This window comes from Oncorhynchus kisutch, linkage group LG10 (assembly GCF_002021735.2).
Source record: "Oncorhynchus kisutch isolate 150728-3 linkage group LG10, Okis_V2, whole genome shotgun sequence".
Classification (NCBI taxonomy): Eukaryota; Metazoa; Chordata; class Actinopteri; order Salmoniformes; family Salmonidae; genus Oncorhynchus; species Oncorhynchus kisutch.
In genome coordinates, this window is record NC_034183.2 from 11,232,695 (window position 1) to 11,259,516 (window position 26,822).

Consider the following 26,822-nt stretch of genomic DNA (forward strand, 5'->3'; position numbering starts at 1 on the left):
TCTAAAACTGACTGTTGAATACTACTGATCTAAACTGACTGTTGAATACCACTGATCTAAACTGACTGTCAATGAAATGAATACACAGTACTGTGCATACAATATATATATAAAAGTATGTGGACACCAAATGATTGGATTTTGCTACTTCAGCCACACCCGTTGCTGACAGGTGTATAACATTGAGCACACAGCCATGTAATCTCCATAGATAAACATTGGCAGAAGAATGACCTTACTGAATAGCTCATTGAGTTTCAACATGGCACCGTTATAGGATGCCACCCTTCCAACAAGTCAGTTCAAATTTCTGCCCTGCTAGAGCTGCCTTGGTCAACTGTAAGTGCTGTTATTGTGGAAACGTCTAGGACAAACACGGGCCAGCCTCGAAGTAGTAGGCCACACAAGCTCACAGAACGGGACTGCCAAGTCCTGAAGCACGTAACGCGTAGAAATCGTCTGTCCTCGGTTGCAACACTCAGTATCGAGTTCCAAACTGCCTCTAGAAGCAACGTCAGCACAATAACTGTTCTTCAGGAGCTTCATGAAATGGGTTTCCATGGCCTAGTAGCCACACACAAGACTAAGATCACGTGTGCAATGCCAAGCGTCGGCTGGAGTAGTGTAAAACTTGCCACCATTGGTCTCTGGAGCAGTGGATATGCCTTCTCTGGAATGATGAATCAAGCTTCACCATTTGGTAGTCCAACAGACGAATCTGGGTTTAGCAGATGCCAGGAGAACGTTACCTGCCCCAACGTATAGTGCCAAGTATAAAGCTTGGTGGAGGAGGAGGAATAATGGTCTGGGGCTGTTTTTCACTGTTAGGGCTAGACCTCTTAGTTCCAGTAAAGGGACATCTTAATGCTACAGCATACAATGACATTCTAGACGATTCTGTGCTTTTTGGGGAAGGCCTAATTGCCAAACATCAGTGCCGGACCTCACAAATGCTCTTGTGGCTGAATGGAAGCAAGTCCCCGCAGCAATGTTCCAACATCTAGTGGAAAGCCTTCCCAGAAGAGTGGAGGCTGTTATAGCAGCAAAGGGGGGTCAAACTCCATATTAATGCCCATGATGTTGGGAGATGTTTGACAAGCAGGGGTCCACATACTTTTGGTCATGTAGTGTACATAAATAAACCAAGTGGAACTCCAGCTCTACAGGGGATGAAGGTAGTGTAGAGGTCACAACACTGTTTCTATGGAGGCTGTTGTGGAGGGGCGTTCCATGGTGTCGTAGAATCGCAGGCAGGTCTTGTACTGCAGTAGCTTCTCTGCCAGGAGGCTGCTTCCTACTCCTCTACTCTGCATCACACTCAGGTCTAGGTACCTGGGACACAGGGAAGGAAAGACTGCTAGGGTGGATCTGTCTCAATACTGTCATCTCTCAATACTGTCACCTGTCTCAATACTCTCAATACTGTCACCTGTATCAATACTCTTAATACGGTCACAATACTGACACCTGTCTAAATACTGTCGTGTCTCAATACTGTCACCTGTTACAATACTGTCACCTGTCTAAATACTGACACCTGTATCAATACTCTTAATACTGTCACCTGTCTCAATACTCTCAATACTGTCACCTGTCTCAATACTCTCAATACTGTCACCTGTCTCAATACTCTCAATACTGTCACCTGTCTCAATACTCTCAATACTGTCACCTGTCTCAATACTCTCAATACTGTCACCTGTCTCAATACTCTCAATACTGTCACCTGTCTCAATACTCTCAATACTGTCACCTGTCTCAATACTGTCACCTGTATCAATACTCTTAATACTGTCACCTGTCTCAATACTCTCAATACTGTCACCTGTCTCAATACTCTCAATACTGTCACCTGTCTCAATACTCTCAATACTGTCACCTGTATCAATACTCTCAATACTGTCACCTGTCTCAATACTCTCAATACTGTCACCTGTCTCAATACTCTCAATACTGTCACCTGTCTCAATACTCTTAATACTGTCACCTGTATCAATACTCTTAATACTGTCACCTGTCTCAATACTCTCAATACTGTCACCTGTCTCGATACTCTTAATACTGTCACCTGTATCAATACTCTTAATACTGTCACCTGTCTCAATACTCTCAATACTGTCACCTGTCTCAATACTCTTAATACGGTCACAATACTGACACCTGTCTAAATACTGTCGTGTCTCAATACTGTCACCTGTTACAATACTGTCACCTGTCTAAATACTGTCGTGTCTCAATACTGTCACCTGTTACAATACTGTCACCTGTCTAAATACTGTCACCTGTCTCAATACTGTCACCTGTCTCAATACTGTCACCTGTCTCAATACTGTCACCTGTCTCAATACGGTCACCTGTCTCAATACTGTCACCTGTCTCAATACTGTCACCTGTCTCAATACTGTCACCTGTCTCAATACTGTCACCTGTCTCAATATTGTCACCTGTCTCAATATTGTCACCTGTTTCAATGCTGTCACCTGTCTTAATACTGTCACCTGTCTTAATACTGTCATCTTTCTCAACACTGTCACCTGTCTCAATACTGTAATTTCTATATAGTGTCACCTGCCTCTACACTCTCACCTGTCTCAATACTGTCACCTGTCTCAATACTGTCACGTGGTTCAATACTGTCACGTGGTTCAATACTGTCACCGTCTCAATACTGTCACCTGTCTCAATACTGTCACCTGTCCCAATACGGTCACCTTTTTCAATACTATCACCAGTCTCAATACAGTCACCGGTCTCAATACATTCACCAGTTTCAATACAGTCACCAGTCTCAATACAGTCACCTGTCTCAATACTGTCACCTGTCTCAATACTGTCACCTGTCTCAATACTGTCACCTGTCTCAATACTGTCACCTGTCTCAATACTGTCACCTGTCTCAATACTGTCACCTGTCTCAATACTGTCACCGGTCTCAATACTGTCACCGGTCTCAATACTGTCACCTGTCTCATCTGCACAGACTATATTGATACTTTGCTCAGGTCACCTCAAGGTGTCAAGGAAATTCTCAAATTTGTATCACTGAAAATCTTGAACAAAATATTTAAAGAACTAAAATGGCTTCCTCATCTCCTTTGACTCATCTGCAATGACTATATTTATATTTATAGATGAGAGAATCTCATACTGCACCTGTAAGATATCCACCAGAACACCAGAGTGTTTATGGTCATCAACATGGCTAAGAAGAAGAAGAAATGCTCCAGATTCCCTTCATGCAGGGTGTTTGGGTACCAGTTACCTGTAGTGGGACAGGAGAACAGTACTATCAGTTGCCATATGACTGAATCACCATAATGCAGACAGACCCCCATCAACCATTCCAACATGAATTGTATGTTCCTCTTCAGTTTCTATGGTTACGATAATGCATCTGATAGAGAAGCCTTTACCTCCAGAGAGTAGGTAGACCAGCTGGATGATGAGGGCTCCCAGGAAACAGCCCCCTCCGTAGGACAGGGTGAGGAAGTGCAGGGAGATGCCTCTGATATGACTGGGTGTCAGGTGGAAGGAGATCACAGAGCCTGGAACAGAGAAGAGAAGAAGGCTGGGAAGAGGAATATGCCTTCATTCGGTTCAAACGTCCCTTGTCGGTCTGTAATACACCAGTAGGGGTCATCCTAACCCTAGCTTCCAGAGTTCACAATACTATCCTCCATGTTGGCAGTTGGTTCCTGACTCTCCAGATTCTAACTTCATCCCAATGACATACAGTTGAAGTCAAAATATTACATACATTTAGGTTGGAGTCATTAAAACTCATTTTTCAACCACTCAACAAATTTCTTGTTAACAAACCATCGTTTTGGCAAATCGGTTAGGACCTCTACTTTGTGCATGACACAAGTAATTTTTCCAACAATTGTTTACAGACAGATTATTTCACTTATAATTCACTGTATCACAATTCCAGTGGGTCAGAGGTTTACATACACTAAGTTGACTGTACATTAAAACCGCTTGGAAAATTCCAGAAAATGATGTCATGGCTTCAGAAGCTTCTGATAGGCTAATTGACATCATTTTAATCAATTGGAGGTGTACCTGAGGATGTATTTCAAGGCATACCTTCAAACTCAGTGCCTCTTTGCTTGACATCATGGGAAAATCAAAAGAAATCAGTCAAGACCTCAGGAAAAAATTGTAGACCTCCACAAGTCTGGTTCATCATTGGGAGCAATTTCCAAATGCCTGAAGGTACCACGTCCATCTCTGTACAAACAATAGTATGCAAGTATAAACACCATGGGACAACACAGCCGTCATACTACTCAGGAAGTCAATGCGTTTTGTCTCCTAGAGATGAACGTACTTTGGTGCGAGAAGTGCAAATCAATTCCAGAACAACAGCAAAGGACCTTGTGAAGATGTTGGAGGAGCCTGGTACAAAAGTATCTATATCCACAGGAAAACGAGTCCTCTATCGACATAACCTGAAAGGCCGCTCAGCAAGGAAGAAGCCACTGCTCCAAAACCGCCATAAAAAAGCCAGACTACGGTTTGTAACTGCACATGGGGACAAAGATCGTACTTTTTGGAGAAATGCCCTCTGGTCTGATGAAACAGAAATAGAACTGTTTGGCCATAATGACCATCATTATGTTTGGAGGAAAAAGGGGGAAGCTTGCAAGCTGAAGAACACCATCCCAACCGTGAAGCACGGTGGTGGCAGTATCATGTTGTGGGGGTGCTTTGCTGCAGGAGGGCCTGGTGCACTTCACAAAATAGATGGCATCATGAGGGAGGGAAATTACGTGGATATATTGAAGCAACATCGCAAGACATCATTCAGGAAGTTAAAGCTTGGTCGCAAATGGGTCTTCCAAATAGACAATGATGCCAAGCATACTTCCAAAGTTGTGGCAAAATGGCGTAAGGACAACAAAGTCAAGGTATTGGAGTGGCCATCACAAAGCCCTGACCTCAGTCCTATAGAAAATGTGTGGGCAGAACTGAAAAAGCGTGTGCGAGCAAGGAGGCCTACAAACCCGACTTAGTTACACCTGCTCTGTCAGGAGGAATGGGCCAAAATTCACCCAACTTATTGTGGGAAGCTTATGGAAGGCTCCCCGAAACATTTAACCCAAGTTCAACAATTTAAAGGCAATGGTATCAAATACCAATTGAGTGTATGTAAACTTCTGACCCACTGGGAATGTGATGAAAGAAATAAAAGCTGAAATAAATCATGCCCTCTACTATTATTTCTGACATTTCACATTCTTAAAATAAAGTGGTGATCCTAACTGACCTAAGACAGGGAATTTTTACTTGGATTTAAAGTCAGGAATTCTGAAAAACTGAGCTTAAATGTATTTGGCTAAGGTGTATGTAAACATCCGACTTCAACTGTATGCTGTCCATTGACATTCTAAATGTTACACCCAGTTTGTCCCTGTGTACGAACAGTGTAGCAGCAATAGGTTTGTCAGAAATACATGCTGGCTCTCCGTCACTCACAGGAGGGGGTGACAAGGGCCTCAGCCAGACCCAGTAGGATGTACTGGGGAGCCAGCTGGATGCAGGCCATGGAGGACACCTGCAGCACCTTCCCTGACAGGGCCTGCTCCGTCAGAGGATAGCCCTTCCTGTGGACCTCAAACAGGCCAGCTACCAGGACAGACAGAGCTGCACAGGCATGACCCAGTGCTGAGAGAGGAGAGGAGGGAGGGGAGAGGGAGAGAAACAGAGAGAGATATGGAGAGAGAGACATTAACATTGACTGAGTCACTGATGAGGGTGGTATTTGTGCATGTGTGTGCATGCTTGTGTGCCGTGTGTATCTGTGTGTGTGCCGTGTGTGTACGCCATGTGTGTATGCCTACTGATGACTCTGGAGGGGGAGAAGGGTGTTTTCTCCATGGACAGGTAGCAGGAGGTGACACACTCCATGAGAGGGGCTAGCAGCAGCAGAGGTAGGATGCTGATGAGGTTCATGGCACCGATGGGCAGGAGGAAGCCATTCAGGTGCAGGTTAGAGTTCATGGTCTGAATGTAGTAACCTGATGGAATCTGTGGAAGAGGTCAGGCTAATAACAGATTCTATGGCATCTGTTTGATCATAAATAAGCCTTATAGATTTGCCTTTTTTACCCCGAATATCTGAAGAAGTATGTATTTGCACTTTCCACTGAAATTAAACAAGGACCTGAAAATGTTGTAAAAATCTCCTGTGAAACATGTCAGTGAAGAGGCCTGATGTTCTCCATTACATTGACCTGCCTGAGTGATGCAGGCGCGGTACAGTATCTGCAAGCCGTACAGGGGGAAGAGCCTTGCCAGGACCTTGACGTTCTCCACGTGTGTCTCACTGTAGCACCCCCCGTTGTTCTCCTTGGCGCGGTCCAGCCAGCTGGCTACATCTCCACTCAGGTGGCGGTAGTGCAGGCAGCACATCTTCAGAGAGTTCAGGAACACACCCAGAGTGGTCAGCAGGGAACTGCCTGCACAACAACCAAAATGTAAGGTTCTAAACAAACTAGGTAAAAACTAACTGACTAGGGAAAGCTCAAACCAAGTTTTTTCACCCAATGGGTCAGACAGCTGAACAGACAAACACATGTTCCCACCAGCACAAGTATATATAGTCGGGCTTCCCAGGTGGCAAAGTGGTTAAGGGTGCTGTACTGCACCTTGTTTCGTTTGACCTTTTTTCAAATGACATTTCTTTGTATTCTGTGTATACATCAACATTTTGCTAGCTGATTCATGATTTCGACTTGCTGAGAAACTCCGCCTGTCTGTCTGTCTTGTTCCGACTCCTGACATGTTCATTACTATGGGACAGCTGGAGATTGAATTTGAATATTGAAACAAAGTTGCAAATGTCGCAGAGGCAGACAGCAAGGTTTATACAAATCCCCGTTGTTGAAAACTAAATGTTAGTCTAAAATAAATGGGAGATAATGTCTAGATGCATTTAATAGTGGAGATCAAGTTTATAAATTGCCTGGCTGGGCTGATGAGAAAGTGGATTGCGCAGTCAGATGGAACACAGTAAATAGGCATTTTAACATAATAGATTTAGCCAGTGGTAACTTGTGGAATAGACACCGGCTGGAAAGCGGTTTTAACCAATCAGCATTCAGGATAAGACCCCCCCCCCCCCCGTTGTATAATAGACCACAAGAACCACATCAATACTAGAATAGACCACATCAATACTAGAATAGACCACAACAACCACATCAATACTAAAATAGACCACAACAATCAAATCAAAACTAGAATAGACCACAACAACCACATCAATACTAGAATAGACCACAACAACCACATCAATACTAGAATAGATCACATAAACATAGGTACATACATACACTGTAACACAAAGGTGAGACTGTCTGAGGTTGTGTTAACCTTTCTTGGGCCTGAAAGGTGAGGTTAAGGTTGTGTTACCTTTCTTGGGCCTGAAGATAAGGTTGTTGCGGACCATGTGTATGGCGATGAGCATCAGCAGCACAGACATGAAGGGGATGAGGAAGCCCAGGTTGTTGGCCACTGACTGCTGGATGTAGGCGATACCCAAAAACACTATCGTCGAGTTCAGGTTCACCAGCCAGTAGAACCTGAGAGTACAACATTACAACCGGGCTTGAGGGAAAACTTTTTGGAATGAAATGCAGGCCCTGTGATCTCCACATGAATCTTGGTACCCTTAACCAAATCAGCTAGTCACTGAGAGACTATATATCATCACAGAGACTGGCAAAAGATACAGTGCCTTGCAAAAGTATTCGCCCCCCTTGAACTTTGCGACCTTTTGCCACATTTCAGGCTTCAAACATAAAGATATAAAACTGTATTTTTTTGTGAAGAATCAACAACAAGTGGGACACAATCATGAAGTGGAATGACATTTATTGGATATTTCAAACTTTTTTAACAAATCAAAAACTGAAAAATTCAGCCCCCTTAAGTTAATACTTTGTAGCGCCACCTTTTGCTGCGATTACAGCTGTAAGTCGCTTGGGGTATGTCTCTATCAGTTTTGCACATCGAGAGACTGAAATTTTTTCCCATTCCTCCTTGCAAAACAGCTCGAGCTCAGTGAGGTTGGATGGAGAGCATTTGTGAACAGCAGTTTTCAGTTCCTTCCACAGATTCTCGATTGGATTCAGGTCTGGACTTTGACTTGGCCATTCTAACACCTGGATATGTTTATTTGTGAACCATTCCATTGTAGATTTTGCTTTATGTTTTGGATCATTGTCTTGTTGGAAGACAAATCTCCGTCCCAGTCTCAGGTCTTTTGCAGAGGTTTTCTTCCAGAATGGTCCTGTATTTGGCTCCATCCATCTTCCCATCAATTTTAACCATCTTCCCTGTCCCTGCTGAAGAAAAGCAGGCCCAAACCATGATGCTGCCACCACCATGTTTGACAGTGGGGATGGTGTGTTCAGGGTGATGGGCTGTGTTGCTTTTACGCCAAACATAACGTTTTGCATTGTTGCCAAAAAGTTCAATTTTGGTTTCATCTGACCAGAGCACCTTCTTCCACATGTTTGGTGTGTCTCCCAGGTGGCTTGTGTCAAACTTTAAACAACACTTTTTATGGATATCTTTAAGAAATGGCTTTCTTGCCACTCTTCCATAAAGGCCAGATTTGTGCAATATACGACTGATTGTTGTCCTATGGACAGAGTCTCCCACCACAGCTGTAGATCTCTGCAGTTAATCCAGAGTGATCATGGGCCTCTTGGGCCTCTTGGGTGCATCTCTGATCAGTCTTCTCCTTGCATGAGCTGAAAGTTTAGAGGGACGGCCAGGTCTTGGTAGATTTGCAGTGGTCTGATACTCCTTCCATTTCAATATTATCGCTTGCACAGTGCTCCTTGGGATGTTTAAAGCTTGGGAAATCTTTTTGTATCCAAATCCGGCTTTAAACTTCTTCACAATAGTATCTCGGACCTGCCTGGTGTGTTCCTTGTTCTTCATGATGCTCTCTGCGCTTTTAACGGACCTCTGAGACTATCACAGTGCAGGTGCATTTATACGGAGACTTGATTACACACAGGTGGATTGTATTTATCATCATTAGTCATTTAGATCAACATTGGATCATTCAGAGATCCTCACTGAACTTCTGGAGAGAGTTTGCTGCACTGAAAGTAAAGGGGCTGAATAATTTTGCACGCCCAATTTTTCAGTTTTTGATTTGTTAAAAAAGTTTGAAATATCCAATAAATGTCGTTCCACTTCATGATTGTGTCCCACTTGTTGTTGATTCTTCACAAAAAAATACAGTTTTATATCTTTATGTTTGAAGCCTGAAATGTGGCAAAAGGTCGCAAAGTTCAAGGGGGCCGAATACTTTCGCAAGGCACTGTATATCAAAATTGATCTTGTTACAAATACAATATACTCTAAAGAACGATGGATCAAACTAAAATACTAAATACTTCTGTAGTTGTAGTTAGATAAACTACAAATACATACAGCTAAATACATTTGCAAGTAGACACCTTCACTACAACATTCTCAGTAATGTTTAACATTTAGTTGTTTTACTTGCTTTGACTGTAATATGTGGTTGTTTATCTACTGTAGCTTAGTTGAATGCCTTGCTCTGGTTATGAGTGTCTGCTAAACGACAAACATTAACATTTAAATTTTAAAAATTATCAATTACAAAGCACACTGGGTATTATTATTGGCCTTCTTATGGGTGCGGAGATCATTATTTTAATACCCAGCATGCTTTTCAACTGTTCTTTTTTACTTTGACATTTTTTGTGAAATGACAGATTTCTCAACACACACGGTACAAGAAAGGCACATTGCGCATCATACCTTACGGCACAGCACATTGCTAAGCGCAAAAAAGCCCACACCAGCAGAGAAGATCTCATACTCCCTGCTGATTGATATCTGCACTGGTATCTTGGGAGAGTCAACCACCAACAAACTTAAAACCATACCCCTATCCAGTAGCAATTTTAGCATGTAAATCTTGGTGGTGCAAACAACCTCTCCCAAAATGTTTTGATGCATGCCAGCAAACACACAACACAACACTAAACAATACATTAATTGCACTATAACGGGGACCAACAGTGCCCACACAATTAAAGCTGTCCCAACAGCAGAGTCCCAACAGCAGTCCCTACACCTTACCACTGCTACACCTGGCTATCAGCGGAGCCTTGTCTGGCAGCGAACCAGTTCATTCCTTTTAAAAAACATAGCTGGTATGACTGACTTGCTTAAACAAATGTGGTTTTAACTGACAATTAAGATGTACAAACTATGACATAAGGGGAGGACGAGCGGATAAGAGGCAATCCGTCATTTAGATAAAGACATTAATGAGCGAGCTGGGACGGACGTAGTCATTATAACTATTTGTTCAGCACTTTTGAAATGTACAGCGACAGAATTCAGAACATTGGTCGTTCTTATAGTATTCTCCTTGTATACCAAGTGAGAACCGTAGGATAGATAAAGGGGCTATATAAGCAGACAATGAAAGCTCTTACAATATTCAATGAATTAGGAGGGCAAACGGGACCAAATTATTAGGGTGAGGCACATGGGCTACTAACAGCTTACTACACAACAAACAATTAGCATTACTTTCTTATCTACAGTATACAAAACTCCCTAGCATATTACATAATTTATGCAGCAGCATACAATACAGCATACATTTTTGGACTCACCTTATTGTGCTGTGCTCACTTGAACAGGTTGTGGTCCTTTGTGGGCAAATTTTGTCATCAAACTTTGTCATCAAAGTCCAGCATTCTCTGGATTTATGGTGTTGTCAAGACAACTGGGAACTCTGGAACAAAACAAGTTTGAATCATGATGACGTCAGTGATCTTCATGTCGGCGCTCTAGAAAGAGGCCCGAGTTGCATGACCATTCAAAAACCTATTTGCCTAGTCGGAGATAGTTTTTTTTCAGAGTTACCAGTTGTCTTGAACTTACTGAAATCAGATTTCCCAGTTCTGAGTTTCAGGTTGTTTTGATTGCGGCAGAAGTCATGCTGGATTGACACCATGGACGATATTGAATGTTTATCCTTTAAAGCTTGGAAAAGAGACCCTTAAACCAAGACTTGGACCACACACCCTCTCCACTGAATAACAGGCTAGTGATTGCTTTGCAATGCTTGCAGTTAGCCACTGATTCCTTCCAAACAACTCACTGTTGAATTTGCGATTTCAACTTGTTGTGTAATGTTTATGTCCAATGGTCGGTGAGCACCGATACGTTTTTCTCTACATTATTTCTCTTCATGTGACAAAGATGAAAAAGGATTTGCCAGTAGTTTGTCGACTTGATTCATGATGATGGGCACTTCTAATGTAACTCTATGGCAGCACCCAAGGGGATTACATTTTCGAGCTTGAAAATACAAATTACATTGGAGTGTAATTCAGTGTTATTAAAATTACAATATACATATTTCAAATACATGTAACAGAAATACTGCCCGTGTGTGTGTGTATGTGTGTGTGTGTGTGACCACCATGACTGCTAACACACCTACCTCCTCACCAGTCAAATCCATCAAGTGTGCTAGGGCTTCTGTGTTTGATTATTGAATAGCTGAATTGTTGAATGGCTCTAGGGTGCATTAGGTAATACTGTATATTTGCAACTAATTGACCTTGTGTTTTCATATTTTCATTCATTTCTCTACTGACACTCTAGCAGGGTTGAATTACTCGTGCAATATTATAGAGACGTCTTTGTATTCCATTTGTGAATTTGAGAGCAGTTACATTTCCCCAGACCCAGTCCTCAGCGTTATACTGGACCAAGCAATTCAGTCTGTGATAAGAAAGGTTTCCATTGGGCTGAAACACCAACTCAGGATTTTTTAAAACATTTTTTTGTGTATTTTCAAGCAGGTACAGCAATTCATTCCATGATAAGAAACCATTGCAGGGGCTGGCTTTCCCTGAAATGGGTTTTAGAAAATCAGGTGGAAACAAGCACTGTCATTATCTGGGCACAGGGGAACAAACAGAATATTCTAGTCACCCTGCATGTGCAGCAAAATCGACTTGGCAAAGCCAGAACGACTTTCAATTGGTGCATTAGTATATCACCTTAAGATAGCCGCGTGAGACAGCAACATATCACAATCGTATCAAGTATATTTTCCCTCAACAAAGTATTTATAAAAAAAATGACATATACATTTACATTTAGTTAATTTAGCAGACACTCTTATCACACCATAGTTCTACCAGACGTCTGATACCATTGCAGGGTGAAAGGGTGAATGGGTTCACAAGATGTGAACCATGATAAAAAAGATAGCATAGAAAAGTATTTTGAATTTTGAAAATACAAATTACAGCAGTGTAGTTCAGCCCAGCATAATTCAAATGACCTAAGTAATTAAAAAACGTATTTCAAATATGTAACATAAACACTGGCATAAATATCTGCCTATTACCCAACACTGTTACATTTCCTTATCAAAGAAACCACAACCCCTGTAGATACAGAGTACACAGTCAAGTAGGAAGCTACTCCCTCTCCTCTGGTGTAGAGTTCCATGAAACAGAAAGTCATCTATGACACTGCCATTGCTTAACCTACGAGAGAGAGCACCAAAATGGCTGACAATCTAGAACCGTTATGGTGCTCCATCTGTCTGGATCTACTGGATCCGGTTACTTTTCCCTTCAGACACAGCTGTATGCAACGTCATCTTCTTAGTTTGACTTCCATCCAAACCACATCCCTGTAGACACAGAGTTTCACAGCCCAGTAGGAAGCCACTCCCTCAATGAAACAGAAAATAATCTTTGACAAGCTGTTGCTCATCTTTCGGGTGAAAGCACTAAAATGGCTGACAATCAGGAACTGTTCTGTTGCTCCATCTGTCTGGATCTACTGAAGGATCCGGTGACTACTGCCTGTGGACACAGTTACTGTATGGGCTGTATTAAAGAAAGCTGGGATCAGGATGATCTGAAAGGTGTCTACAGATGTCCGCAGTGCAGACAGACCTTCACTCCAAGGCCTACTCTGAAGAGAAACACTGTGCTGGCTGAAGTGTTGGAGAATTTGAAAATGGCAGATTTCCAAGGTACCACTCCTGCACACTGTTATGCTGAACCTGAAGATGTGGAGTGTGATGTCTGCACTAGGAAAAAACTCAAAGCTGTCAAGTCCTGTCTGGTGTGTCTAGCCTCTTACTGTGAGACTCATCTCCAGCCTCACTACTATGTGTCCCCACTAAAAAAGCATAAGCTTGTCAATGCAGTGACAGATCTACAGGAGAAGATTTGCCCTCATCATGACAAACTGCTGGAGGTTTACTGTCGTACCGATCAGCAGTGTATATGTCTGCTGTGTGTGATGGATGAACATAAAGGCCATGATACAGTGTCAGCTGCAGCAGAGAGGACTGAGAAACAGGTAAAATGCTGAATATTACTCTCCCATTATATGCAGTATACTTGTTTACATAAAGAATTGCATCATTATTGGACGGATCAAACCACATGACATTAATGTCAACCGATCCAACAAAAAATGTAATCTATTAGCATGCCTTCAATGTAATATCCACCATTATAGAGTAGCAAGTGCAACATTACTCAGGCCAAAAACTAGAATCTATTAGCATGCCTTCAATGTAATATCCACCATTATAGAGTAGCAAGTGCAACATAACCCAGGCCAAAAAATAGAATCTATTAGCATGCCTTCAATGTAATATCCAACCATTATAGAATAGCAAGTGCAACATAACCCAGGCCAAAAACTAGAATCTATTAGCATGCCTTCAATGTAATATACACCATTATAGAATAGCAAGTGCAACATAACCCAGGCCAAAAACTAGAATCTATTAGCATGCCTTCAATGTAATATCCACCATTATAGAGTAGTAAGTGCAACATAACCCAGGACAAAAACTAGAATCTATTAGCATGCCTTCAATGTAATATCCACCATTATAGAGTAGCAAGTGCAACATAACCCAGGCCAAAAACTAGAATCTATTAGCATGCCTTCAATGTAATATCCAACCATTATAGAATAGCAAGTGCAACATAACCCAGGCCAAAAACTAGAATCTATTAGCATGCCTTCAATGTAATATCCACCATTATAGAGTAGCAAGTGCAACATAACCCAGGCCAAAAACTAGAATCTATTAGCATGCCTTCAATGTAATATCCACCATTATAGAGTAGTAAGTGCAACATTACCCAGGACAAAAACTAGAATCTATTAGCATGCCTTCAATGTAATATCCACCATTATAGAGTAGCAAGTGCAACATAACCCAGGCAGGTTCATCTCTCACTAAAACATAAAGGGTGGGTTTCCCAGACACCAATTAAACCTAGTCCTGGACTAAAAACAAGCATTAAGTGGCAATATGTAACTTTTTGCGCAACCTGACCAAATTAACATGGAAATGTGAGTTATAGATCTGTCATTCTACTTGATAGCAAGTCCAAGAAGCCGTATATATGTTCTATATGCGCTATTTCTATGCTTCCCGTTCTTAAATTATTTTACTTTCGTTTTTGTTCACCAGCTTCAAACAGCTGAAACAACAATATTTTGGGTTATGGAAAATATATTTCCAGCGGTTTAGATGGTACAATGACTCTCTACACTCTACTTACACTCTACACTCTACTACACTCTCTACACTCTGTCACATAAACTGAAATTAGGCAAACTTTTAGAGTTTTAGCAACCAGGAAAAGGCTGAGCGATTTCTCCACAGTGCAACTTTAATAGAGAATCTCAATTTAAAATGCTGTCCAGGTTGAGGCTTGATCCGTGTCTGGGAAACCACCCCAACATGCTGTTCAGTCCGGGATTAGGCTTGATCCGTGTCTGGGAAACCACCCCAACATGCTGTTCAGTCCGTGATTAGGCTTGATCCGTGTCTGGGAAACCACCCCAACATGCTGTTCAGATTAGGCTTGATCCGTGTCTGGGAAACCACCCCAACATGCTGTTCAGTCCGGGATTAGGCTTGATCTGTGTCTGGGAAACAACCCCAACATGCTGTTCAGTCCGGGATTAGGCTTGATCTGTGTCTGGGAAACCACCCCAACATGCTGTTCAGTCCGGGATTAGGCTTGATCTGTGTCTGGGAAACCACCCCAACATGCTGTTCAGTCCGGGATTAGGCTTGATCTGTGTCTGGGAAACCACCCCAACATGCTGTTCAGTCCGGGATTAGGCTTGATCTGTGTCTGGGCAACCACCCCAACATGCTGTTCAGTCCGGGATTAGGCTTGATCTGTGTCTGGGCAACCACCCCAACATGCTGTTCAGTCCGGGATTAGGCTTGATCTGTGTCTGGGCAACCACCCCAACATGCTGTTCAGTCCGGGATTAGGCTTGATCTGTGTCTGGGCAACCACCCCAACATGCTGTTCAGTCCGGGATTAGGCTTGATCTGTGTCTGGGCAACCACCCCAACATGCTGTTCAGTCCGGGATTAGGCTTGATCTGTGTCTGGGCAACCACCCCAACATGCTGTTCAGTCCGGGATTAGGCTTGATCTGTGTCTGGGCAACCACCCCAACATGCTGTTCAGTCCGGGATTAGGCTTGATCTGTGTCTGGGAAACCACCCCAACATGCTGTTCAGTCCGGGATTAGGCTTGATCTGTGTCTGGGCAACCACCCCAACATGCTGTTCAGTCCGGGATTAGGCTTGATCTGTGTCTGGGCAACCACCCCAACATGCTGTTCAGTCCGGGATTAGGCTTGATCTGTGTCTGGGCAACCACCCCAACATGCTGTTCAGTCCGGGATTAGGCTTGATCTGTGTCTGGGAAACCACCCCAACATGTAGGCAACTTAGATATGTATGCTGAACTCTCAAAGAGATTTCCTTTTGGTATGGCAGGGTTTCTATTAGTAAAATATGTTATGTGATGTTTGGTATGGCAGAGTTTCTATTAGTAAAATATGTTATGTGATGTTTGGTATGACAGAGTTTCTATTAGTAAAATATGTTATGTGATGTTTGGTATGACAGAGTTTCTATTAGTAAAATATGTTATGTGATGTTTGGTATGGCAGAGTTTCTACTAGTAAAGTATGTAATGTGATGTGTTTTTGAGCAGCAACAGTTGGGAGAAACATGGAAGGAAGGGAAGCAGAGAGCCCAGAGGAGAGAGAAGGAGGTGCAGGAGCTGAGACAGGCTGTAGATGCCATTAAGGTGAGTTTAAATCAAGGTTCAAATGATGTGGGTGTCAATGGTGCTGGGGCTCTGGGTTTGGGGAGCCAAGAGGAACAGGGGGTTCACAGTCCTTGTGAGAGCTGTTTTTCTGTCCTAACAGGAGTCTTCATGGGTAGCCATGGATGACTTTGAGAGAATGTGTTCCATGCACATCCTTTCATATATTCGCTCCATTGAGAGAAGGCGTTCTGAGGTGAAGGAGCAGATCAGAGCCCAGGAGAAGGCTGGAGTGAGTCAGGCTGAAGGACTCCTGGAGCAACTGGAGCAGGAGGTTGCTGAGTTCAAGAGGAGAGATTCTGAGCTGGAGCAGCTCTCACACACAGAGGATCACATCCATTTCCTCCAGGTGACCTTACTCTCTGTCTTAGACAATGTTGTCAGTGAATTGTGTTTGAGCTCCAGAAGTCTTTGACTCAATTCATTCTGAATTTATTTTCAGAGTATTGATTCTCTCTGTGACCCTCCTGGACCAAAGGCATTTCCTAGCAGTTTGGAAGCAGTGAAGAAATTTGTCTCGGAACAGAAAGAGAGAATGGAAAATACATGCAAGGAGGAAACCGACAAGATGTTGAATTGTCTCGAAAAAAATATGTGTATGGCTAATAGAATCTTATCTACACTGAACCAAAATATACACGCAACATGTGTTGATCCCATGTTTCACGAGCTAAAATATAAGATCCCAGAAATGTTCCATATTCAAAAATAGAGTATTTATCTCAAATGTTGTGCAAAACTTTGTTTACATCCCTGTTAGTGAGCATTTCTCATTTTCCAAGATAATCCATCCAACTGACAGGTGTGGCATATCAAGAAGCTGATTAAACAGCATGATCATTACACAGGTGCACCTTGTGCTGGGGACAATAAAAGGCCACTCTAAAATGTGCAGTTTTGTCACAACACAATGCCACAGATGTCTCAAGTTTGGAGGGAGTGTGTAATTGGCATACTGACTGCAGGAATGTCCACCAGAACTGTTGCCAGAGAATTGAATGTTCATTTCTCAACCATAAGCTACCTCCAACAGCGTTTTAGAGAATTTGGCAGTACATCCAACCAGCCCCACAACCTCAGACCACATGTATGGCATTGTGTGGCCAGGCGGTTTTCTGATGTCAACGTTGTGAACAGAGTGCCCCATGGTGGCGGTGGTGTTATGGTATGGGCAAGCATAAGCTACGGACAATGAACACAATTGCATTTTATCGATGGCAATTTGAATGCACAGAAATACCGTGTCTGTGAACAACATATGCATTATATCTGTAATTCCCAGTCATGTGAAATACATAGAATAGGGCCTAATGAATTTATTTCAATGTATTTATATTTTGGTTCAGTATAATTTATACATATAGCATGTCAAGTGAAAAATCATAAAATCATTATTAAGGTGGTTGAATTGCAGTGAGAAGTAATACAAAATGGTTGAACTTTCTCTTGGTACGTTTCTGGTTAAAGTAATAAGAGTTTTGTAATTCTCAGGGAAAGGTTTTGTGAATGACTCTAACTCTACCTGTCTTCACAGTGACAAAACCATCTTCACCACCTGTGGAAGAGTACAGTACGAGAAGTGGATTTCTGAAAGGTGAGTAATAATTATTTTTGCCTCTGGCGCTCTTCTTCTTCTTTGGTATAATGGTGTTCCACAACAATTACATGTGCATTCCACCACCTACTGTGCGGCTGGATAATAAAACCTCCCCAAAATGAAATATTGAGGGACTCATTCAAGGGTTTTTCTTTAATTTGACAATTTTCTTGCACACTCTTGGCATTCTCTCAACCAGCTTCATGAGGTAGTCACCTGCTATGCATTTAATTTAACACGGGTGCCTTGTTAAATGTTCATTTGTGGAATGTATTAATGTGTTTGAGCCAATCAATTGTGTTGTGACAATGTAGGGGTGGTATACAGAAGATAGCCCTATTTGGTAAAAGACCAAGTGCATATTATGGCAAGAACAGCTCAAATAAGCAAAGAGAAATGACAGTCCATCATTACCTTAAGACATGAAGGTCAGTCAATCAAGTGCAGTCAACAAAATAACAAACGCTATGATGAAACTGGCTCTCGTGAGGACCGCCACAGGAAAGGAAGACCCAGAGTTACCTCTGCTGCAGAGGACAAGTTCATTAGAGTTACCAGCCTCAGAAATTGTAGCCCAAATAAATGCTTCACAGAGTTCAAGTAACAGACACTTCTCAACATCAACTGTTCAGGGGAGACTGCGTGAAGCAGGCCTTCATGGTCGGAATCAAAAGGGGTTTGTTAGGCTGATTACAGTCCTCTCTACAAGATCTCAGTGCAGTTCATTGCAGCAAAGAAACTACAACTAAAGGACACCAATAAGAAGAAGAGACTTGCTTGGGCCAAGAAACACGAGCAATGGACATTAGACCGGTGGAAATCTGTTCTTTGGTCTGATGAGCCGGTTCCGACCTAGAATATGTGGACAACTATAAATACCTAGGTGTCTGGTTAGACTGTAAACTCTCCTTCCAGACTCATATTAAACACCTCCAATCCAAAATCATAGGCTTCCTATTTCTCAACAAAGCCTCCTTCATTCACGCCGCCAAACTTACCCTAGTAAAACTGACTATCCTACCGATCCTCGACTTCGGCGATGTCCTCTACAAAATAGCTTCCAATACTCTACTCAGCAAACTGGATGCAGTATATCACAGTGCCATCCGTTTTGTTCCCAAATCACCTTATACCACCCACCACTGCGACCTGTATGCTCTAGTAGGCTGGCTCTCGCTACATATTCGTCGCCAGACCCACTGGCTCCAGGTCATCTATAAGTCTATGCTAGGTAAAGCTCCGCCTTATCTCAGTTCACTGGTCACGATAACAACACCCACCTGTAGCACACGTTCCAGCAGGTATATCTCACTGATTATCCCCAAAGCCGACACCTCATTTGGCCGCCTTTCCTTCCATTTCTCTGCTGCCAGTGACTGGAACAAATTGCAAAAATCGCTGAAGTTGAAGACTTTTATTTCCCTCACCAACTTTAAACATCAGCTATCTGAGCAGCTAACCGATCGCTGCAGCTGTACATAGTCCATCTGTAAATAGCCCACCCAATCTACCTACCTCATCCCCATTCTGTTTTTATTTACTTTTCTGCTCTTTTGCACACCAGTATCTCTACTTGCACATCATCATCTGCTCATTTATCACTCCAGTGTTAATCTGCTAAATTGTAATTATTCGCTCCTATGGCCTATTTATTGCATACCTCCTCATGCCTTTTGCACACACTGTATGTAGACTTTTTCACTTAGTTGGCGGAGATTAGACATGATATCAACACCATACCACTCCTGGTTACTTTGACAGCATCCACTTTTCCCCGTGCCTTCTTCACCATCCTTGTGACTTCTAAAGGGTTTCCCAAATAAACATCCTTATCCAAAAAACATACTCCAACAAGCAAAGATTCATCAGAATAAATTTTTGCCCCTTTTTGTTCCATTCTTCGACTTCACTATTGTCCACACATCTTCAAACACTTCTGCTTCCTCCATCTCAACCTCTCTCTCCATCGCCTCTGTTCTTCTTAATCTCCAATCACCGCCTTGTTTCTCGATGCCCACAATATTGCTACGCACCCAGTCTTTTCTCACTACCGCCTCGCTATCTCAACCTTCCCCTTTCTCTCTCTCTTTCGCACTCTCTTTGCCTCCTGCCATCTCACTCACACACACACACACACACACACACACACACACACACACACACACACACACACACACACACACACACACACACACACACACACACACACACAGAGCACTGACCTAGTATGTTTTACGACCTCTTTTGCAGACTATCGTACCATAGAAGTGGATCCCAACACCGCATGTGCAACTCTCTCTCTGTCGAACAGAAACAAGGAGATAGCATGGAGTGACAAGGCCCAGGCCTATTCAGACCATCTAGACAGATTTACTTACTATCACCAGGCTCTGTGCAAAGTGGGTCTGTCTGAAACCTGCTACTGGGAGGTAGAGTGGAGTGGGGGCATCGTTGATGTGGCAGTCTCATACAGAGGGATCAGCAGGAAGGGTTGGGGCAATGACTGTTGTTTTGGACACAATGATCAGTCCTGGAGTCTGGTCTGCTCTCCCTCCAGTTGTTCATTCTGGCACAATAATAACAACAAAACCAACATTCCTGTCCCCCGCGCCTCCAGAGTAGGAGTGTACCTGGAACACAAGGCAGGTACTCTGTCCTTCTACAGCATCTCTAACACAATGGTCCTCCTCCACAGAGTCCAGACTATATTCACCGAGCCCCTCTATCCTGGGTTTGGAGTTGATTTAGGATCATCTCTAAAGATATGCCACCTGCCAGTATAACAATGCTCTAACAACACTCAAACCCCTCCTAACATGTTATGGTCCTGGTACACTAACCCTAGGCTTGCTCTACTGGCGTTTTACTCACTTTATTTTGGTTAAATATGCTGTGCCAGATCCTTTTGTAAAAAGCATTGCACTGTTTAAAAAGGAGTGCCAATATTTTGGTTAAGGGCTTGTAAGCATTTCATGGCGCATGTGACAAATACAATTGTATTTTTTATTTCGATTTTCGATTCCAGATATTGACCAATCAATTTCAGCTTGTCTATATTAGTAGATGGTCATGCACTCATGGCTTCATATGTGTTTTTGATTAATGTCAGATTAATCCAATTAAAGTAAGAATGGTATAACCTTGACTCCGTTTTTGCTGACTTTTTTTTGTCCAATACAACAGGTTAAATGTGTATAGTACCATTTAGTTACTGTTTCAAGGCATCACCTCTACACTGTTGAGCACATACACACCCCTCTATAATACAACAACCCACCAGTTGAAGAAGGAGAGTAGCTGGTGCTGGTCGTAGCCCTGTAGTTTGTATGGCCCCATGGGACAGAGGATGGCACGGATGCCCCCGATGCCCAGGGCAGCTGCAAGCAGGCCAGTGTAGAACAGGATGTGCTGCTCCCGGTGCTCCATCTGGTGAATCATGTTGTGCGTGTCGATGTAGAAGTCCTCGAACGGGAACGCCACCACTGGGAGCATGGCTGTGCCTGAGGGAGGACGGGGGAGTGGAATCAGAATTTCATTAGAGGGATTTTATTTGGATTGGGAAAATGTCAATAGTATGGGGCAAAGTAGGGATCTGAGAAGTAGAGAGCTCAGAGGTAATTCAGTCCTATTATAATTCAGTCAATTATTTACAAGGGATGATCCATCAATTAATTGTATTTTATAAAGCCCTTTTCCCAACAGCAGTTGTCACAGAGTAAGACAAATGGTGGTAGAAGTGGGTACACATTTGAAAGTTCAGCCATGTACTGCATAACATGACAGTGTTGGTAAATACGGAAACAGAAGGAAGTTAAATTTAGAGTATAAGATAAAGAAAAGTCTACGTTTTTTGCATCATCTAAGATGCAAGTTTTTTGTACTAAGATGCTAGCTCCATGATTTTCAAATATCTCGATACGACCCGTCAGACTCAGATCAGTCAGTTTAAGAATAACATAATGAGTTATATTCCAGGATGATGAAGTACTTTGCCATCTGGACAAACTGTCGGAAAATCAAAACTTGCTAAATCAAGGTAGATAATTGCTAACTAGCTAGTTTATTTATTTATTTATTTTACCTTTATTTAACCAGGTAGGCAAGTTGAGAACAAGTTCTCATTTACAATTGCGACCTGGCCAAGATAAAGCAAAGCAGTTCGACAGATAAAACGACACAGAGTTACACATGGAGTAAAAACAAACATACAGTCAATAATGCAGTATAAACAAGTCTATATACAATGTGAGCAAATGAGGTGAGAAGGGAGGTAAAGGCAAAAAAGGCCATGATGGCAAAGTAAATACAATATAGCAAGTAAAATACTGGAATGGTAGTTTTGCAATGGAAGAATGTGCAAAGTAGAAATAAAAAAATAATGGGGTGCAAAGGAGCAAAATAAATAAATAAATAAAAATTAAATACAGTTGGGAAAGAGGTAGTTGTTTGGGCTAAATTATAGGTGGGCTATGTACAGGTGCAGTAATCTGTGAGCTGCTCTGACAGTTGGTGCTTAAAGCTAGTGAGGGAGATAAGTGTTTCCAGTTTCAGAGATTTTTGTAGTTCGTTCCAGTCATTGGCAGCAGAGAACTGGAAGGAGAGGCGGCCAAAGAAAGAATTGGTTTTGGGGGTGACTAGAGAGATATACCTGCTGGAGCGTGTGCTACAGGTGGGAGATGCTATGGTGACCAGCGAGCTGAGATAAGGGGGGACTTTACCTAGCAGGGTCTTGTAGATGACATGGAGCCAGTGGGTTTGGCGACGAGTATGAAGCGAGGGCCAGCCAACGAGAGCGTACAGGTCGCAATGGTGGGTAGTATATGGGGCTTTGGTGATAAAACGGATTGCACTGTGATAGACTGCATCCAATTTGTTGAGTAGGGTATTGGAGGCTATTTTGTAAATGACATCGCCAAAGTCGAGGATTGGTAGGATGGTCAGTTTTACAAGGGTATGTTTGGCAGCATGAGTGAAGGATGCTTTGTTGCGAAATAGGAAGCCAATTCTAGATTTAACTTTGGATTGGAGATGTTTGATATGGGTCTGGAAGGAGAGTTTACAGTCTAACCAGACACCTAAGTATTTGTAGTTGTCCACGTATTCTAAGTCAGAGCCGTCCAGAGTAGTGATGTTGGACAGGCGGGTAGGTGCAGGTAGCGATCGGTTGAAGAGCATGCATTTAGTTTTACTTGTATTTAAGAGCAATTGGAGGCCACGGAAGGAGAGTTGTATGGCATTGAAGCTTGCCAGTTGAGCTAGGCTAGTTGATCTGAACCACAAATCTATGACAAACAAAAGGCTACTACATGTACTGATAATTAATGTACTGCAATCAATGTGCCATTGTAAGTGGCATATTAGCTTTCAAGACTTAGACCTCAATGTATAGCTAGCTAGATGATTTTGTCTACTTGGCGGCATTCATAATTCCCTTATGTTATGTGTTAAGTCTCATTGGATCTAACGTTATTGAGATGCTAGTCAGGTAGACTGAGGCTAGTTAGATAGGCTGTGTGGGGGTAATCCAGGACACAGAGATCACCCATTAGGTGTTGTGGTATAATAAACAGTCCTTTTTACAAGCAGGCATGGTCCTTAGACACGTAGCTAGAGAGGGTGGACTCCCATGGTCAGTTGGCATAGGCCTGCACTGGGGCTCAACTGTAGTTACAGCACTATCTCTAATATTCCAGAACTTATTTCCTCAGAACCTTGTAATTTTCAGTTGTCTAACTCTGACAACTGCTGTTGGAAAAAGGGATTTATAAAATACATTTGATTGATAGATCTTCCCTTCTAAATAATTGACACATTAGGGCTGAATTACCTCTGAGTGCTCTACTTCTCAGATCCCCTACTTTGCCCCATACTATATTACTGTGTGTCGGGCTGCTACTCTGAGGTGAGACAGAAAATTCAAATAATGAGTCATCATAAGTAATGGGGTTGGTTTGAGCTCAAATCCAGGATCCAACTGCTAGCATTGAGCACATGCAATCCTCTGATGCATTTGTCACCCACAGCACTCAGACCCATGTACATCTACAGTTGAAGTCAGAAGTTCACATACACTTTAGCCAAATACATTTAAACTCAGTTTTTCACAATTCTGGACATTTTATCCTAGTAAAAATTCCCTGTCTTAGGTCAGTTAGGATCACCACTTTATTTTAAGAATGTGAAATGTCAGAATAATAGTAGAGAGAATGATTTATTTCAGTTTACATTATTTTCATCACATTCCCAGTGGGTCAGAAGTTTACATACACTCAATTAGTATTTGGTACCATTGCCTTTAAATTGTTGAACTTGGGTAAAATGTTTTGGGTAGCCTTCCACAAGCCCCCCACAAAAAGTTGGGTGAAATTTGGCCCATTCCTCCTGACAGAGCTGGTGTAACTGAGTCAGGTTTGTAGGGCTTCTTGCTCGCACACGCTTTTTCAGTTCTGCCCACAAATATTCTATAGGATTGAGGTCAGGGCTTTGTGATGCCACGCCAATACCTTGACTTTGTTGTCCTTAAGCCATTTTGCCACAACTTTGGAAGTATGTTTGGGCTCATTGTCCATTTGGAAGACCCATTTTCGACCAAGCTTTAACTTCCTGACTGATGTCTTGAGATGTTGCTTCAATACAGCCACATAATTTCCTACCTCATGATGCCATCCCAGTGCTTCACGGTTGGGATGGTGTTCTTCGGCTTACAAGCCTCCCCCTTTTTCCTCGAAACATAAAGAGGGTCATTATGGACAAACAGTTATATTTTTGTTTCATCAGACCAGAGGACATTTCTCCAAAAGGTACGCTCTTTGTCCCCATGTGCAGTTGCACACCGTAGTCTGGCTTTTTTATGGCGGTTTTGGAGCAGTGGCTTCTTCCTTGCTAAAAGGCCTTTCAGGTTACGTTGATGTAGGACTCGTTTTACTGTGGATTTATTGATTTGCACTTCTCACACCAAAGTACATTCATCTCTAGGAGACAGAACGTGTCTCCTTCCTGAGCGGTATGATGGCTACGTGATCCCATGGTGTTTATACTTGCGTACTATTGTTTGTACAGATGAACGTGGTACCTTCAGGCATTTGGAAATTGCTGCCAATGATGAGCCAGACTTGTGGAGGTCCACAATTTGTTTTCTGATGTCTTGGCTAATTTCTTTTGATTTTCCCATGATGTCAAGCAAAGAGGCACTGAGTTTGAAGGTAGGCCTTCAATACATCCACAGGTACACCTCCAATTGACTCAAATTATGTCAATTAGCCTATCAGAAGCTTCTAAAGCCATGACATCCTTTTCTGGCATTTCCCAAGCTGTTTAAAGTCGCAGTCAACTTAGTGTATGTAAACTTCAGACCCACTGGAATTGCGATACAGTGAATTATAAGTGAAATAATCTGTCTGTAAAAAATTGCTGGAAAAATTACTTGTGTCATGCACAAAGTAGATGTCCTAACTGACTTAAACTATAGTTTGTTAACAAGAACTTCGAGGGGTGGTTGAAAAACGAGTTTTAATGACTCACACCTAAGTGTATCAACTGTACATGTATCTATGTCTCTAGACAAAGGGGGGGGAATTACGGCCCGCAGGCCGTTACCGGCCCATCGGGCACTTCAATCCGGCCGGCGAGGTTCTTTTTACTTTATAAAACTGTTTTGCCCTTTTTTCTCCCCAATTTCATGGTATCCAATTGGTAGTTACAGTGTTGTCCCATCACTTCAACTCCCGTATGGACTCGGGAGAGGCGAAGGTCGAAACACGACCCAGCCAAGCCACACTGCTTCTTGACACAATGCCCGCTTAACCCTGAAGCCAGCTGCATCAGCGTGCATGCACCCGGCCCACCACAGGAGTCACTAGAGTGCAACGGGACAAGAGATCTCAGCCTAACCCGGACAAATTGTGCACCGCCTCATGGGTCTCCCAGTCACAATGCAGTAAAATATAATGCAGTGCAGTCCACACATCCTCTCCTTCAATGCAAATGTCATGTAAACTCAGAACGTTAATCTCTCTCCCTCCACCGTGTAGTTTCTCTAAGAGACTATAATCCATAGAGATCATTCCGCATTAAGAGATAGATAAGGATTAGGCATTGAGAAAATAAAGCAGTAAAAATGATGTTCCATTAATTAAATCGGTTTGAACAATAAGTACTCCCTATACCAATATACAAGGATGAGTGTTCAACATCAATGTTCCACTCATCCCACTCCCCTTGAAAACAAACAGGAGCACCTTACCAAAGAGATGGAGCAGAGTACACAAGTAGAGCACCTTGGTTCTCCCAAGGCAGGTATCAGCAAACCATCCCACCATCACAGGAGTGAGTGTACTGGCCCCCACAAAGCACAGGTTAACGGTAGCAGCCTGGTAGTGATCATAGCCCAGCTTCACCGTACAGAACAGGATCATGTTACACACAATCCCAAAGAAGGTGAACCTCTCAAACAGCTCCACCAGCAGGATGAAGATGATGACTTGGAGCTTTTTGCGTGTCTGCTGGGGACGGTTCTGGGGCAGCCCCCTGCTCGGGCACGGGGTCATGGAGGGCCGACACAGCTGGTGGTGCCCCCCTTCCATGGAGGGCCGACGCAACTGATGGTAGTTCCGCCCCTCTTCAGGCAGCCCTTGGAGGTCCACTGCCACCATACTGCCTGCCTGGTTATCTGGCTGCCTGGCTGGCTGAATGTGTCTAGAGAATATAACAACAGAGAGAGAACACTGGGACGGAGCGCCTTCCTTCTCAGAAGAGGAGTTACTGTAGAATCCAGGGCTGGAATTATACACCTTTCTGTGAGTGGGTCTGGAACCGGAATGGGGTGTCAGTGATCAAAGTGTCCGCACTGGGTGCTCTGTAATTGATTCTGTTGTGGCTCAGATGTGTCTGCTGATTATGCTGTGCCATATGGTCCCTGTGACCCATACGCAGGTGTGAGTGATAGGAGATATTTAGGAAGTGTCCCTGACATATTTTCTAAATGAGCTTCAGGGTATTCTGAGGGTATACTAATAT

The 26,822-nt window shown here is 42.8% G+C and overlaps 2 protein-coding genes across 2 annotated transcripts; one reads left to right on the top strand and one right to left on the bottom strand.

The window, feature by feature from the left end:
- Positions 1–1,088: 1,088 nt before the first annotated feature.
- On the bottom strand, positions 1,089–26,458 carry slc15a5 (solute carrier family 15 member 5). Its single transcript, XM_031832842.1, has 9 exons — positions 26,050–26,458; positions 21,085–21,307; positions 7,420–7,589; positions 6,244–6,464; positions 5,847–6,033; positions 5,482–5,670; positions 3,414–3,545; positions 3,154–3,262; positions 1,089–1,332 (listed from the first exon to the last, which is right to left on the bottom strand). The coding sequence occupies exons 1-9, from the start codon at positions 26,456–26,458 to the stop codon at positions 1,188–1,190; spliced, it is 1,785 nt and encodes a 594-aa protein (XP_031688702.1). The 3' UTR covers positions 1,089–1,187.
- Positions 12,760–20,952, top strand: LOC109898425 (E3 ubiquitin/ISG15 ligase TRIM25). The gene is made up of 6 exons (XM_020493384.2): positions 12,760–13,407; positions 16,097–16,192; positions 16,314–16,559; positions 16,653–16,806; positions 17,745–17,804; positions 20,058–20,952. Exons 1-6 carry the CDS (start codon positions 12,832–12,834, stop codon positions 20,588–20,590), a joined length of 1,665 nt encoding a protein of 554 aa, XP_020348973.2. The 5' UTR covers positions 12,760–12,831; the 3' UTR covers positions 20,591–20,952.
- Positions 26,459–26,822: the final 364 nt, after the last annotated feature.